Source organism: Dioscorea cayenensis, chromosome 4 (assembly GCF_009730915.1).
Source record: "Dioscorea cayenensis subsp. rotundata cultivar TDr96_F1 chromosome 4, TDr96_F1_v2_PseudoChromosome.rev07_lg8_w22 25.fasta, whole genome shotgun sequence".
In the NCBI taxonomy this organism is placed as follows: domain Eukaryota; kingdom Viridiplantae; phylum Streptophyta; class Magnoliopsida; order Dioscoreales; family Dioscoreaceae; genus Dioscorea; species Dioscorea cayenensis.
The window spans coordinates 2923914-2941903 of record NC_052474.1 but is presented as its reverse complement, the minus strand read 5'-3'; the positions used below and the strand labels follow the sequence as shown (position 1 = coordinate 2941903).

The 17990-nt window shown below is 37.9% G+C and overlaps 2 protein-coding genes across 2 annotated transcripts; one reads left to right on the top strand and one right to left on the bottom strand.

Annotated features, from left to right (window-relative positions):
- Positions 1-1613: 1613 nt before the first annotated feature.
- Positions 1614-5762, top strand: LOC120258222 (long-chain-alcohol oxidase FAO4A-like). Its single transcript, XM_039265584.1, is given in 4 exon segments — positions 1614-1959; positions 2058-2327; positions 3894-5234; positions 5236-5762. Coding segments are annotated over 4 exon segments (2277 nt in total). The 5' UTR covers positions 1614-1707; the 3' UTR covers positions 5650-5762.
- On the bottom strand, positions 5749-11309 carry LOC120258223 (protein decapping 5). Its single transcript, XM_039265585.1, has 7 exons — positions 11034-11309; positions 10748-10848; positions 8890-8958; positions 7979-8777; positions 7054-7255; positions 6286-6396; positions 5749-6188 (listed from the first exon to the last, which is right to left on the bottom strand). The coding sequence occupies exons 1-4, from the start codon at positions 11218-11220 to the stop codon at positions 8079-8081; spliced, it is 1056 nt and encodes a 351-aa protein (XP_039121519.1). The 5' UTR covers positions 11221-11309; the 3' UTR covers positions 5749-6188; positions 6286-6396; positions 7054-7255; positions 7979-8078.
- Positions 11310-17990: the final 6681 nt, after the last annotated feature.

The window sequence follows — 17990 nt, the reverse complement described above, 5'->3', positions numbered from 1 at the left end:
TTAAAATATGAGCTTTAAAAAGAGGTCATGTGATAACAAAACTAACGGGGTGTTTTTGGTAATATTGCAAATTTAGAGGGTTTTTTTAGCAATTTTTACTAAATTAAATATATAGAAAGTGATCAATAATTGAATTATACTATGACTGGTCCCTGTGAAGTGAATTCAGTGGACCAAAATTGAAGAATGTGTCAGATAGACATGTGTGTGTGTGTGTATATATAGTGTGTGTGTGTGATTGGTTTGTGATGGTGAAATAGAGCTTCTTTGACGGTGTTGATACTGAGACTCTCTCCGTGTTGGAATTCATGCAGCCTTATATGTTGTTTTAAAGTGGAATAAAAGTACTCAGTACTGTGACATTATTTTAGATATATGGTTTTATTATAGCACATGATCACTATTTGCATGCCAGTGTTGGGAATATCAAAATGAAAGGTTGGTGTGATTTGCTTCTCATTGCCAAGTTGGCTTTGTCTCTGATCTTTAATGCATTCTTTAATATATATATGCACATGTATATATATACGTGTGTGTATATATAAATGTATGTGTGCATGATTTCACACCATAATAAATTTTCGATTGATGGATTTTTCAATTTATTTAGTTTTATATTTATTTGAAATGAAGATATGACAGTGCGCCGGCCCCTTTGTACCTGCCTACCGGCCCTTGTCAAAATTTATTAAAAAAAGAAAACCTAACTACCATCAATTTCTTATATATAAACTTCAAGTTTTAATATCGGACAAATTAAGTTTCTGTGACATGAATTATCATCTAACATGATAATGAAATCAATATTAATAGTTATTCATTGCAAAAAATATTAATACTAACGTTTATAATTTTAGGTGTCCCTCCCCTATCAACGATTTAAATGTTTCAATGACAATCACAAAATACCAATAATTGATATCTATAAATAAAACTAAATTCCGCTCCACATAAATTTAATTTATTTTTATTTAAAAAATGATTGAGTGGATATGAAATGAATTTAATTTCACAAAATAATAATGGCTAACTACAAAAATTAATACACATACTAATAATTATTTGGTTTAGTTAAGATACGTGGTTTGTTCACATTTATTCAAATAATAATAACAATAATAATACATTGTTAAAAATAATAATAATAATAATAATAATGATTCATCTATCGTAATTAGTTGTTTATTTCAACGTAAGCAAAGAAGCAATACTTCCTCGACTTGTTCTATCTATTGCATTGTAGTTGTATATATTCTTTTTACTTGACATTTTTCAGGAAAAATGAATTGTAACTAATCATGTGCATGAACCATGCGTACACAAACAAATTAAAAGGAAACCATATAATAGAGATGGATTTCAAATCTCTCAAAACCTAACTAGTCAATTGATCAGAGAGTAGAAGAAAGGACAAAGCGTTGGATGGAGCGTTAGAGCTCATTAATATTCTGGCAGTCATCACACCAACCTTTGCTCATTGCTCATTGCTCATTGCTCATTGCCATTCAGTCAAAAACTCTCATATTTACACCATCCATAAAAAACACTATCTTAATTAATTTCTATTTCTATATATACACAGACACATGCGCATGCAGCTACTTCAATATTGCTAGCCTTACATACCATTTCAGTCTTCTAAGTACACAACCCTAAACATAGTCTATTTCTTTGTGTACTCTTCTAACTATCCTTCTAAACAAAGCTATGGATGTTGCTAAGATGCCAAACAGGTTATCAACAGATGAGATGTCAGTAGACCTTGAAGCTGCCTTAAGGTTCAGCAATGGAGTATCTCAAGCTCCTCCAGTAAACAAACTTACTGCTAGAGAGATGGAGTCTCTCATTGCCATTAGTGACACCTTCTTACCCTCCATTCAGCTCAACTCTGCAAATTATAGTACCAGTCTCCAAACCTTCTTCTCCACTTCTGCTTCCATGCTTGGCACTCCAGAAGTAGTGAGTATCTATCTATCCATATGGTTGCATGCAAGTGTTCATGAGTACTTAATTAATGTTTGTATGTATATGATTGGAGACTGTTTTAATGTGAGCAGGTTGGAGTGTATTTATCTGGGAAGTTGCAGCATGTGATGCTAGGTTTGCTGAGGTTGGGACTGTGGTTGCTGTCAACTTGGTATGGGACTTTGATACTTTGTGGCTATAAGAGCATGTCAAGTAGGTTCCCTTACTTCCATAAGTTTTCCCAACTGGAATTAAGGAGAAGAGAGGAGATCATGAAGTCTTGGTCATCCAGTTACATTTATCTCTTAAGGCAGCTCTTTGTGGGTGTGAAGTTCATTGTGATGCTTGCCCATTTCACTCAGGTAATTTATATTATGCTTATTATTCCTCTTTTCTTAAAGTTTTTTGATACGTACGTGTGGATAAATTATATACCTTTTGTTTTTTTGAGTCTGTTGATCATAAGCCTATGTATGGTAAAATTGGCTGAATATGATAATCCAAGATACGTGTGATTTCATATTTTACAAGTTTAATTTTATTGACTTTTGAATAATTAAATTAATAAAATAAAAATAATGATACAAAACTCTACTCATAACGGTCACTCTCTACTTTTTTTATTGTTTTGTTTGTTGTTCTCCCATCTCTAGTGAGGATTTCATACCGTTTTTATTTTTAGTTCTTCTTGTTATCTCAGATCGCTGTATTTCTCCGTACTCTTCTTATTTTAATAAATTTGTGATTTATCCATTTTATTTAAAAAAAATAAAATAAAAAATTATGATATTATAGATTGGTAGTTATATATACATAAATATAAATATAGATTATCTTGGCAACTAGAAAATGCGTGAAAGACACTTAAGATAGAAGTTTGAGTTTGCTGGCAAACCAAAGGGTCAATTCACTTTTTTCAGTTACTAAAAATAAAAACAAGACATTAATAAATAGTCTAAATAAAATCTTATTGACAGTAATAGGAAAAACAAGCTTGTTATTAATCAGAGATTGTTTATGACAAGAGGCTCATGAAATTTTGAGATATGCAATCAAGTTTGAGGGCTAAGTTTATCTGTGACATTTATTTCTTATACACAGAAAGATGACTTCCAGATTACCGACAAACACTCCCACTTGAAATCCATGAACTATGAAAGCAGCAACACGACACCATGGCAAAAGACAATGACTTAAATATCGGACCCTCAACTTAATTAAAACCTGGTCAATTGAAAGTCGTCGTTGTAATTTAGACACATATATATAATCTGGCCTACTTTCAAAGGTTATCATCTCAGTAAAGTCACCACAAAATTTTCCATTCGTCTTGCGCGCGCGCGCACACATATATATATATATATATAGAATTGAATTCTAGGGATGTCTAGCATTCAATCATTTTTTAACTATTGGATCTAAATCTAATAATTGTAAATTATTCATCTTTATAAACATTGAATGCAATAGTAAATTTACACAATATTATTAAACAGTATTGTAAACAGTGTTATCAGCTGTAAAATTAGAATAAACAGAATTATAAACCGTTATATAACACAAAGTGGGATGCATAGTTATTTCAACATAAAATAAAAACTAACTCAATTACCTGTTTTGGATATAAGGACATAAAGGACATGATTTTAAATACTATTTATGATACTATTTATATATCTATTTACAAATATCTCTTTTTATCTTTATTTTTATCTTTAACTACGGATGTTCTATGAATGTATAGAACATCCGTAATTGATGAATTCTCCTGTGTATATATATATTACTTTGAGTTGATGATGATAAATTTTCTAGTAATTATATATAGATATATGAAATGCAGGTTGGCAGGTTTATTTATTTTGTTTGTTTTATGATCTTGGGAGTGTATTTCATTATATAGTAAATATCATTGAATGGTGTAACAGCTGGATGAGAACAACGAGAATCCTACTTGGAAGGCGATTGGTTACTGTGGGCCCGATCCAGATCACGTTGACCGGGTCAAACAAAGCAATGAAAGCGAGCAAGCCCAAGTTGATGGGCTAGGTCCACTACACAGAACTTTAGTCCACTTAGACAGCCCAATAGAGACGCTTTCCAAAGCTTTGGCCCAAGCCAGGCTTTCCATCACATCCCGGCCCAACCCACTCCCAACCATCCGCTGTGACGTCGTGGTCGTCGGCTCCGGCTCCGGCGGAGGAGTCGTCGCCGGTGTCCTAGCTCAAGCCGGCTACAAGGTCGTTGTCCTCGAGAAAGGTCACTATCATGCCAGGAACAAGCTCAGTCTCATAGAAGGTCCTTCGCTGGACCAGATGTATGAGAGGAATGGCCTCCTCGCTACGGCCGACATGGGGGTCACAATCCTCGCCGGTTCCACCGTAGGAGGTGGTTCAGCCATCAACTGGTCGGCGTCAATCCGAACTCCGGATAAAGTGATGGGTGAGTGGCGGGAGAAGCTTGGGCTTGAGCTGTTCGGCAGTGAGGCCTACGAGCACGCCCTGGATGTGGTGTGTAAGCGCATGGGAGTGCACCCGGACGTAGAGGAAGAGAGCCTAAACAATGCCGTACTCCGACGAGGGTGCAAGGAACTCGGATATCCAGTAAAGAATATACCGAGAAACGCACCTTCCGATCACCACTGTGGGTGGTGCTGTTTTGGTTGCAAGGATGGTAGGAAAAAGGGGACGTTAGAGACATGGCTGGTGGACATGGTTGAATCTGGGAATGGAGTTATAATCCCAGGGAGCAAGGCCATAAGAGTGATCTACGAGAACAGGGGAAGGGAGAAGAAGGTGGCAACAGGAGTGGTGTTTGAGTTCGAGAATGGGTGGTCAGGGGAGAAGGAGAAGTGTATGGTGGAGGCCAAGGTGACGGTGGTGGCGTGTGGGGCATTGAACACTCCGGTGTTGCTGAAGAAGAGTGGGTTGAGGAACAAGAATATAGGGAAGCACTTGCACTTGCATCCAGTGGTGATGGGGTGGGGGTACTTCCCGGAGAAAGAGGCGAGATGGGACGTGGATAAGAACAGTTATGAAGGGGCGATCATGACGGCTATGCATACTGTGGTGCGGGATGGGTACGGGGCGATCATACAGACACCGTCTTTGCACCCGGGGTTGTTCTCGGTGGTGACGCCGTGGCTGTCAGGGGAGGACTTCAAATGGAGGATGACCAGGTTTGCAAGGACAGCACATCTGTTTACGTTGGCGAGGGATAGAGGGGAAGGAGAGGTGGATGAGTCAGGATCCATCAGGTATAGGATGGATGGGTCATGATGAGAGGAATTTGAAGAAAGGGGTGGAGAAGATGATGAGGATAATAGCAGCGGCCGGGGCGACGGAAATAGGGACGGTCCATAAAGAGGGAGAGAAGCTGGATTTGAGGACGGCAAGCTCTCATGAGTTTGAGAGGTTTGTGAGGAGGATGGGAAGGAAAAGGGTGACGGGTCTGAGGACGCCAGTGTGCTCGGCGCACCAAATGGGAAGTTGTAGGATGGGTGTGAGGCCGGAGACTTCAGCGGTGGACCCAAAGGGAGAGACTTGGGAAGTTCAGGGACTGTATGTGGCTGATACCAGTGTCTTCCCAACGGCGCTTGGTGTGAATCCCATGGTTACTGTTCAGGCCATTGCTTACTGTACTGCTCTGTCTGTGGCGGAGGTGCTCAGGAGAAAGGTGAAATGAAGAAGAAGAAGGGAAGGTTTGTAGGACAAATTTAAGTACAGCTTATAGTTGTATGCCTCGATTGTACACTATTATAAGTAAGAGCGATGAAACATTAGAAAAGCTTTTAAACATATGTGGATAAAAATTCTCGTGGGTTTTACAAGAGTGCGCAAGTTAAACACTAATGAACACACTAATGAACACCGTTCCTAAAATACAGTATTCATGTATATGTTTAGGGTAAGAACTGGCTCTCGTGATCACACGGATCATTTTGCACCTGAAGAATAATATACCAGGCAGCAACATTTACATCTCAGGGCCCAACAAAAAGCTATTGTCCTCAAGAAGACATACCTCTGGTCAGTGTCTCAAAAAGAGAAATATTACATGGGTCGGTAAACACCACGACCTCTTCCACCATAATACCCGTCACCTCTTCCACCATAATAGCCATAACCTCTTCCTCGGTTATAATATCCCCGGAAATTTGCCTCAGGAGGGGCACCAGCATACCCACTATCCATAGGTGGTCTCTGCTGAAAATTACCGAACGTCTGCAATTGCAAAAAACAAAAAAACAAAAAGGTCTCAGCAACCAGGAAAACAACAGGTGTCCTACAATAACCAAATAGAGAACCAGAATCTCCGAACCTCTGTGTCAACTCTCATGCGCTCAGAGTATTTTGCACGCCCATTCCATGCACCACGATTAAGTGAATTGCAGGAAAGTGTGTCAAAAAAGTCATCCTTGTTATAAACATGCTGTAAGAAGCAAAGCACCGTCAATTACCCTTAAAACCAAATAACTACTCAGATTGAATTCAATTGTCAGCATTTATAATTAAATGAGATTCTCTCCAGGTCAAATACTTCCCATTAAATTCAAAAAAAAAGTTTCTGCAAAATGCCACCACCATGTTACCATAATAGCTGTGACAATCAAACTCCTAGAAGTTGTTTAGCATCAACAAGGTGGCCTGAGACCCTTGAGAATAATAAAAAAAAAACACTATCTTACAATCCAACAAGCTGTAAGCTCAGTGTTCATGATTTGTAAACATAATAAAGGTTCTATTCCTTACCATGCCAAGGCAAAACCATACCAGGCAAGGATCCAAAAATTGATTAATGGAGTGACCCACAAAGGGCATAAGTCATGCTCTGGGCGTGAAAATAGTACCAGCTTGTCCTAGGAGTCATACTACTCTAGTCTTCTAATATCCTCTATCCAGGGAAAAGACGGTAATAGGAAGCACAATATCTTGGCCAATCTAAGACATGAAACACACCTGTCTAACATTGGTAGCACAGTTCAACAAATGAGGAAACAATGGCCACCCTCCCATCATAACAGCCATAATAAGGGTCACCAGAAGAGCACCAAAAAATACAGAGAGGATGAGGCATTCCATGACTTACTTTGCTGTCATACTGAGGACGATGGCCAAAACCCTCTTCAAACTCCAGATTGCCACAGGTTGGATCATCTACTGTTCCATCTCTAGTTGAGCCACTTCCTTTCACCTTTTCCAAGCGACCCCCAAACTTCGTCTTTTTTGAACTTTTCGTTCATGGCATCAAAATCAAATTCCTCAGTGAAATGGGTAGCACCATGTTGAAGCTGAGAATGAAAACAAATAGGGATATTATTTTAGAAATAAAGCATTTAGTCAATGAAATGCTATAGATTAGTCGCCACAAACATCTCCAAGCATCCTTCAATTTCGTAGAAGAAGAAGATGCTAAAAAGAAATTGCAGAAGCATGGTACTTTGTCAAATGAAGAGCTTCACAGAAACTGCCTCCAAGTCAAATAAGGAGAAATTATTCAAGGAAATCACAAGAAGCTCAGAGCTGATCATAACTCTCTAGGTCGAGAACAGCAAGTTCATATGTTGACTAACGAACAATGTGCATTTGTACAAGGTAGAAGAAAAGGGTATAAAAGGAGGTAAAAATGCTTGTATACACACACAACCTTAAGTGAAGAGAATTTCTTGGCTTGTTTCAACAGCCTCCAAGTAAGCACTTTATAACCATCAATAATACCAAGAATGGCTAAAAATTGGTGTAAAGTTCAAAATGTTAAGTTAATGTCATTTTCCATCCCTTGCTGCCTCTGCTTAAAATAATTAGAATGACTTGCATTTCACTTAAAAAATGGAAAGTTGAGTTAGCCCAATTATGCCTAACTCAATGACTCTGTCTTACATTTCTATTTTCATTCCATACACTACCCATGGTCAAAGCCCTAATACCCATCAAACAAAAGAGAACTCCACACAGGCAAGGATTTGGCAAAAATGATGGGAGGCATTTTATGAAAATAAGAACACAGCAGTTACCTGCTCAGTAGACTGCGGTAGCGGCAACAATGGTGCTTGAGACAGCAAATAGGGGGATGCGTTTAATGAAGTTGGTTGTGAAGGCTTCATATTTTTAGGCTCAGGGATCAACATTGGTGTAGAAGTTACCAGTACATCTGGAATGGAAGAGAATGATGGCAATGGACCAGAAGTATTGCTCATCATTGAAGATGGATATGGCAGAGAAGGGTCGAGAGGGTTTAACAGAGGTGATGGTCTGCCAGGAATAGGATTTCATATTAATATTTAACTCTTGATCAGGTGAAGCAAATGAAGATAATGGTTGCAAATGAGATGGCAAAGACAAAGAAGAATGAGACAAGGGGTGAGTTAACAAGGAAGCATTGCTGGTTGATGATGACAAGTCAGAAGAATTAGCGGGTACCAACAGAGGAGTCGTGCTAGAGTTAAAGGTCAAACCGTGAGCTTGCTGTGGAAGCTGAGGCATGCTGGAGGGTGCAAGACCCTTACCATACTGCAACTCATTATGCAGCGGCACCGAAGAGATTGGAGAAGGAACAGATTGTTGTTGGGAATGACCTAAGGCCCCTGTTGCACCAGCATATTCTTGCCAATATGCAGGAGCAGACAAAGAAACACCATTTATATCTGTAGAAGTAGGTGAAGGGAGATGGGCTGCAGTTCTGTATAAAGATGATGCATCTGGAATTGTACTCATGCCACCAGCAGAGTTTCCAGAATGAGCACTTGGACCACTAAATGTTCTACCTCCGACTGTAGCTGAACCAGTAGAAGCAGGTGCATAAGAATAGTGTGACTGCGTAAGAAATAAAGAGGGCATGAAAACCATATCAACAATGACAAATTAACAGAAATTGATAAAAAGTAAAAAATCTACTGAAACATAAGGCAGTTATTACAGCGAATACCTGAATTATAGCTGGGTCACTGTATGCCTGAGGCTTTGAATGAACAGGAGACGACTTAACTTGCAGATCCTAAAGTTAAAGCCATATCAGGGAGCCATTTGATAAAAGAAACAGTGCATGCATGCTACCCACTGTACATTAATATGAAAAGCATTTGAAACAAAAAACACAGACAGACATGGAATCAACCACTTGCTCAACACTAAAGAATTATAGACGCCAGTCTGATTGAATAACACTTCTTATTTTCCAATTGAAAGTAATTCAAATTTCTTTGGTATCACAATAATTTGTAATTACAAAGCATTGTATGCGGCCGTAAGAATATCCATATAGAATATGCTATTACCACAGTTTGTCAAACTAGGACATTTACCAGCGTTGAGGTCCAAAAGAGAATCAGTATAACAATGTCACAATTGGTGACTAGAAGAGGTAAGAACACTATAAATCTTCTGGACACAATGATCATCATATTTGTGTTGTTTTGGAATAGGCAAATATTATGGAATTTAATATATTTGAAACTAAAAGGTGATAAGTGAAATGATTGAATAGTAAATGTTAAAGCAACCAAGAGGAGAAAGAAAACTAAAAGTGAATTACCACATAGAAAATGAGCTTCTATATAAAATAACTAGATAAAGAATGTATAAGTGCATTGACAGAAATACAAATTGGCAAGAGTAATTGAAAATGTCAGGGATTACAGTAAGTGTTAAAGAATGCAAAATGGCCAAAATACTAAATACGAGTGGTGAGAATTGTCAAACACAGTTGCATAGGAACCAGAACAATTTTATGCATTAGTGACTAAAGTAACAATCAACTACCCTACCCCCACAAAAAAAAAATAAAAAAAATAAAAAATAAAAAATAAAAAATGTTGCCACCTACAAACCGAGTAACCAAATACCTCAACTCAGCAGAAGCTAACCCCATCTAATCCGTCATACCTCAAACTTAATACCTAAATTCAAAAGTTTTCAATACATGAAATTGACAAATGTTAATTCAAAACCTATTATGTAAGAAATTTGTTTATCAAATGTTGAGCTACAAGTTATGCACACTTTTATAGATTGAGTTTTGAAGCACATTCCATAATTTATTACCTCGATCTGATAGTTTTTAAGGATAACCTTGTTTAAAATCATCCATAAAACCATTGTTTTTATTTTTAAAATTCTACCACCAAAACTAAATCATGCAGTTTAGGGTTCACAATGCGCGCGAACTATGTAGCAGTTGCCTAATTTTGCTAGTTCTGGAAGAAACTAAGAACTCTGAACACACATCTTATTGTTCACTCATGATTTCAATCCTTGGAAGAAGAACGAGGGTAATTAATTTTAGATGATAGTATTCAGATTCTTCAGACCAAACAAATTAACCCGACATTTTAAGGCAGTTAAATTTTTAGACTTCCACAAGTCATCAAAAGCACTATACCCACTCAAAGTCAGGCGAGATGGCCAAACAGACACTTTCATATTTGACTAATTCAATGCCAATAGAGTTACATGGAAAGCATAAGCCTTTCAGGCAGAAAAATATATTTGTCAAGGATTAATGTAGCAGTTGTCTACGCTGGAAGAGTATGCCCATTGAAAATGTCCTAGAACACTAGCATCAGTCATGCACACTTACCATTAAACAAATTCAAAGGCATTCGCAATATAATGAGAATAGATACTTTGGCAAACAATGGAAACCAAATAAACAGTAAAAGGCATTGAATGTATGAGAGAATGAACTTAACAAAACAAAACAAAAAAACTGAGGTTTTCAATCACATAAGCTTCAGTTAAATTTCTAGCCAAGGTAAAGAGAACTTGGCGCATATCGTTCCACATACCTTGATATCGCTTCCTCTGAAGAGAATATATTCATAAACCTTGTCAATTGGCGGGACCTGAGGTCCATCCTTCCTTCGTCCTTCTGTTCCAAACGACCTCACTGCAACATTGCAAGCATAAATCATCCAACTAAGAACAATGCAATAGCAATAAAATTCAAAGCATCCCTAAATTAATGATTAAAAGAAAAAAAAAATCCTACAAAGAAATGGAAAGCAACAATGAAGGGAGACCTAAGATGAAGATCAAAGATACAATGAAGATGAAAAAGAAGGGGAAAAAAACCATTTTGGAGAGCGATCGTGGAGTCCTGGGGGCTGATGGAGGCCAGGATGCCCTCGTAGCGGATATCGGACTTGGAGGTGAGGCTAATCAAGCTACCGATATAGGAATCGCCAGCCGACGAGGACGAAGAGGAGGCGCTAGAGGAGGAGGAGGACGCCGCACCGGAGCTCAATCCGTCGGACGCCATCGGCGGCGATCTTCGAAGATGGGCAAACCCTAGCTCCAGCTTGTCTTCGATCTCGTGTTTCCAAAACTCACCGTTTTTACGTTTATGGTTCTTTACCTTCTATCTGAACTTAGCTTGCATTCCAAGTTGGATTCGGCCCATAATAAAGGCCCAAATAACGAAGCTGGAGATACTGGGCCGGGTCCTGGCCCATTACCATGAAATGAATGGTGTAGTACAAGTTCAATTTTGGTACAAAATATTGTAAAAAAATCCCATTTATTTAAACAATCATCACATACTTGAAAAATGATTTAAAAAAATTCTAGTGTTTTAATTTAAATTAAATAAAAATTTTAAAACATTGGTAGAAGTGATATTTATTTTCACTCCCTATTTCATTAAACCTATATATATATATATATATATAATGTATGGACTCATGTGAATAAGGTGTTTTATTTTTGTCTTGTCTCATTTGTCATGTTGTTTTTGGGAGAATCCTTGTTTACAAAATATTATATATATATATTTGGCCTCAATACAGTAGACAATAGTTACACATGATTGATGAAATGTACAAGTGAGAAGGAAAGTCAATTATCATAGAATTAATTATAATTACTTATAAAACTAAACTAGTCATGAGATTGGTTATCAAGTCAAGAGCATGGATGTGAATGAAAGTCTAAACAAAATCTAATCAAATCCATCTCAAACAATCATCCATCTAAAACAAATTAATTACTTTTGGCAACAAACAACTAAGGGAGGTTTATCATCAGAATGATAATATCAATAATAAACCAATTATCCACTAATTTGTTTATTTATTTAAAAAAAAGAAGAAGAAAATCTTAGATTAAGACAAACTCTTGGACCCAAACACTTGGTTTAAAACAGGGACATCTTAACTGTAAAGCATGAAAAGGTGGAAAGCACCATGTACTCCACTTTCACAAGTCATATGTATAAATAAAAATGGTTCACTAATTATATTTTAAGTTTAAATTTAAGTTGACAATTGATAGAAAGATAAATTCTATCTTGTGATTATTTTCTGAATGTATGATTGATTGATGGATGGAAATTGACTAACAAATATATATCAATGTATCTATATATCTATATATATTTATTTATGATTGATTGATGGAAGAATCATGCATGACAAAGAGTTTGATAAATCATTGTACTAGGCCTGAATTGGGTGTGTATAAGATGGGTAGCAGGGTGAGGTGGAACATAGATTATAGCCATTAATTGGCCTATCTTAGTCTGCTTGTCATGTAACAAACCTAATAGGCATGAAAACACCATCTTGTATCATCATATGTTCTTCTAGATGAGACTCTTTTCACTTTGTCTTACTTTCATTAAGCACCATTACTATTATATTTTTATAAATTTTTATTTTAAAAGTAAATAAAATTTTGATAGTGATCATACACAGAAGAAAACTCAAAAACATAATTTTTCTAATGATAACTGTGATCAACATACAAATATCTGTGAGCAAAGATCATTCATGACATCATCACTAAAATAAATTTTTTTATGAACAAAAAAACACTGCGAATCAGATACTTGAAAGATGGGAATTGCGCGGACACACCAATGAAAAATATAATTTGATGATGAATTATATAAACAATAAAACAAGTCACATAGGTTTTGAGGGACCATATAATAATAACGATAATGATGATGATGATAATAATGATAATAAATAGATGGGTTTCATGTCTCATTCTGAAATGCAAGGCTCCAATGGGGTGCTAATTCCAGCCCCTTACCAACAGGCCTTGGAAATTTAATTGAAAGCTCATCCAAAGATACATGTTGTCCTGCCATTAATAAAAGCACTTAATAAAAACCAATGAAACAAACATTGATTATATAAGTTATTGGCCACATTGCAAACCCACAAGAGATTGTATAGCTGGATGGCAAGTACTCCTTCAAAGTACTCTCTTGTGGACAGCTAAGGAATGATCTCCAAAAGGAAATCCAAATCTTTTAATTTCTCATACTCCTTTGTGTGTGTGTATAATCTTTATTTCATTGATGTGACATGGACTTAATTGCTCCATTAGCATTAGATTATGAAGGTGATCATGCATTTGTTTAGTTGTCTTTCAGTTCATAAGACAAGCTTAATTGATGGCATCATATCATCCACTTAGTTAGAAATTGCTAGCCAGAGAGACAACTTCCATCTTTCATTTGTTTATTTTGCAAAATAAATAAAAAAGAACATCAACAGAAGCTACTAGGAATATATATATATATAAACATTCCAAGCTTTGGCTGTTCCTTTTTGGTTCTACATGGAACCAATGGAGGACAAATATTGTTGGAAGTCTAACATGTTCACTAAATGACATATTTTGTTTAATAAATTTCTTTTTACTTTTTTTATTTTTAATCATGTTCTATTTGTGTGCTTTTCTTTTAATGACTATTGCAATAACTTAATATTTTTTTTAAAAAAAAAAAAAGCAAATTAGAGTTTTTTAGCACAAAAATACATCAACATCACATGGTATTAAAGTTACAATTTCAAGACTCGCAGAATTGATAATTGAGATATCTAGGTAACCAACCAAAAGCTAAGCATTAATTAAATCGGGCCCATTTAGCTAAGATAATATCTAGAATAATATGACAGCTAATGCACCACATAAATATATTACTAACAATAATCATAAATTCAGAATAAATTCGAATGTTCTCACACGAGAAAATTGTCAAAACTTCTTGACAATCATGAATTGTCACATAAACTAGCTTTTAGCTGTAAAAGTTTATTTTGATTTATTTTATTTTATTTTATTTTATTTTATTTTTTTGGCAAAGAAAGCCTAAGCTAAGAAGAAGAAGAAAAAAACCGCTAGACAAGATAAAGGTTTTAAGTTGTAAAAGTTGATTTTGATTTTGATTTGCATGCACATACTCTGATGATGGTTTGAAATAAAGAAAAACCGGCAGGCATGCATGCATGCATGCATGGTAGGATACCAACCAATTACCAAACCCAACTCAAATGGTAAACTAGTCGGCGCCGCCCACTGGCTCAATGGCACACCAAACGTGAAGCCGCGCCGGCCTGAGCCTCCAAGCACACAGTGTGTTGTGTGTATTCACAAACTTAACTTTATTAAACTTCAATGCTACAAATTAATCATGAAGTAACAGTAATCAGAGTTCACAATGCATGCAATGCACGTATGACGTATGTATATACATGCGCCATTTATATATTATACGTGCATGCAACTATGCAAGGGTTGATTAAGTTGGTTTATGATAGATGTCGTATGGCAGTCAGGGTATATTTAAACAACAAAGAATTTTGTATTTTTTGAGTATACATGTATAGAATAATTTATAGGAATATATCTTATTTTGTATGTTTTCCCATAATTATGACGATATGCTATATAGGTTGTTAAAGCAAATGAATCATTTCCCACAATTCATGGAAATGATTGAAAAGATTTGGGCATCAATCAAAATTCAGCAAATCAATCCAATTATAGAACATTCCTTTGATTTGGTCATTCCCAATTATAGGATCTGTTTCCTTGTATTCAAATATCCTGTATTATATATTGTCATGCATAGCTACATGAGAATTCAATCAAGAAAGCAATTTTTACATGGTATCAGACGACCATTGATCCTAGGCTTCATCTCTTCCTTGTTGCCTTGTCTTTTTCTCGGCCTCGTGATGGACAACTTCTCTAAAGCTACAGCCTCCTCCCAAGTAACGACGACTGCTCCTATTCTCTCTACTTCACTCACTGGCGACAATCTATCCTCCTCTCTTCTTCCTCACGTCACCATCCCCAACATCTCTCACTTTGTCTCCATTAAACTTACTGAGACCAATTATCTCCTTTGGAAAAGCCAAGTTCAACCATTTCTCATTAGCCAAAATTTGTGGCGTTTCATTGACGGTTCCTCGTCTCCCCCTCTCCCTCATCTTTCCTCTGACGATGCCCACTCTGTCATTCCCAATCCAGCCTACGCGGCTTGGTTTCAGATAGACCAATTACTTGTTTCCCTTCTCAATGCTACTCTCTCTGAATCTGTACTCTCCACTGTCGTTGGTCTTTCCTCCTCTCAAGAAATTTGGCATTGCCTTCAACAAAATTACAATCAACAATCTCTAGCCAATGCCACACATTATCGCTTTCAACTTCTTTCTATCTCCAAAGGTACTAAAACCATATCTGAATACCTACAAAATGCCAAGCATCTTGCTGATTCTCTTGCAGCCATCAATTGTCCGGTTACCAATGATGATCTTGTGTCCTCTGTTCTACGCGGTCTTGGTCCTGACTATGCCATGCTTGTTACCGCTCTTTTAAACTTTCCCCCGCTTCCTCTCTTCTCTGATTTCCGTGCTCGTCTCCTATCTTTTGAAACTCAAACTAATCTTGCTAATGCTCCCTCTATTGCTTCGCCTACTGCTCTTTTTACTACTACTTCTTCACGGGGTCATAGCACGCGTGGTGGTCGTGGAAATCATGGTGCTCGTTCTGGTCGTGTTGGTCGTGGACGTGGTTTTCCCAACTCTAATCAATACAAGTATGCTCGTCCCTCTCCTGACCTTAGCATCTTGGGTCCTCCTCCTCGGGGAGCCAATCCTACACAAGGTTCTACCAAAATTCAATGCCAAATTTGTAATAAACTCGGCCACTCTGCTGTTACATGTTATCGCCGTCACACCACTTCAGAGTTTGATCTAAGCCATTCCTTTGCTGGTATGCAACTCTCTGAAATTCCTGATACAACCTGGTACCCTGATACTGGCGCTACTCACCACATGACGGGCGATGCTCGTTCCCTTAATCCTAAGTCTGCATATGATGGATCTGATCAGGTCATGCTTGGTAATGGTGAGTTTCTTCCTATATAGCACACAGGTTCAATTTCTCTACCTACTTCTTCTGGCTCCTTTCACCTTTCCAATGTTCTGCACATCCCTTCTATGCGCAAAAACCTTCTCTCTGTGGCCAAATTTACCAAAGATAACTCTGTGAGTTTTACCTTTTATCCTTGGGTTTTTTCTATTAATGACTTACATTCCGGATCTCCATTATTTCAGGGCCGCTGTGAGCATGGCCTTTTTCCCTTGGCCATCACCACCTCTCCTCAGGCCCTTACCACCTCCAGAGTCTCATCTACCCTCTGGCATCATCGCTTAGGCCATCCATCCTTGCGTGTCTTGTCTACATTAGCTAATAACAATCTTTTGGGTTCCTCCCCTATCTTGTTGCAATCTGAATTATGTAAAACTTGTGTCTTGAGCAAATCAACTCGAGCACCCTTTTCAACAAATGAGACTAAAGCTTCTGTGCCTTTTGCTTTAATTCATTATGATGTTTGGATGTCTCCAGTCTCTTCTACTACTAGTTATCGTTATTATGTTCTCTTCACTGATGACTTTTCAAGGTACTCTTGGATTTATCCCATGCGACATAAATCAGAGGTGTTCAATCATTTTCAAAATTTTCTTGCTCTTGTTGAAACCCAGTTTTCTTCCTCTCCTAAAATATTACAAAGCGATGGTGGTACTGAGTATGTCAACAAATCCTTTTCGGATCTGTGTGCTAGGAAAGGAATTCATCAACGTTTTTCTTGCCCCCACACACCTGAGCAGAATGGGCGAGCTGAGCGCAAACACCGACATATTGCTGACATGACACGCACCTTGCTTTCTACTGTAACATTACCCCTTTCCCTATGGGTTGAAGCAGCTCTTCATGCAGTCTATCTCATCAATCGGCTTCCTACTGTTGTCCTTCAATGGCAGTCTCCATTTCAACTATTATTTCACACCACACCCACCTATGCGAACATACGCATTTTTGGATGTGCTTGTTACCCATTCATGGGACAGTATGCTGCTAACAAACTTCATCCAAGATCAATTGAGTGTGTTTTTCTAGGGTTCGACGCTCGCTGTAAAGGCTACAGATGCTTGGATAAATCCTCCGGACGGCTCTATACTTCGCGGCATGTTCAGTTCGATGAAACAACCTTTCCCTATAATGTTTCTTCTTCACGTCGCCCACCTCAAGATGCCTCCTCTCCGCCATCAACCTGGGCTCTTATACCAGTTCTTACGGCTGCTACTCTTTGCTCTAGGCCGGTTGATAATCGGCCTATTGTGGGTACGACGACTCCTTTCCAAGTCTGTGCAACTACTCCATCATCACAGGATTTCAACTCCACTGTGTTGGCCCTTCTTGATGGCTTGCCGACCGCTCCTCCGGCTCCACCCCCTATTCCTCCTACGCACCCGCGGCAATCTGGCATTCTTAAGGTGTATACTCGGCGATCACCACCTATTACTTCTATCACCGGATGTGCCCCTTCTCTCTCACCACCACTGGACAGTGGCATCCCTCACCCCATTCAGGAGGCACCACAGGACAAGGACATTTCCAGTCCATTAATAACTCTGTCACCAAATAGTGATGACTCTACTCTTGTTGATTCAGTAAGTGTTCCTGCATCAATTACCCAATCTAGCCACTCTATGGTTACCAGAATGCAAGACGGCACCCGGAAAGTCAAGGTGCCCGCCAGTCTATTTACCACTCGGCATCCTCTTCCCAGTGCACTTGCTGCTATTTTATCTTCATCTCAATCAGAACCCACTTGTTTTTCTACTGCTGTTAAATTTCCTGAGTGGCGATCGGCGATGACTGATGAGTTTAATGCTCTTCTTAAAAATCAGACTTGGACTTTGGTTCCTCCCCCAGAGGGCTGCAATA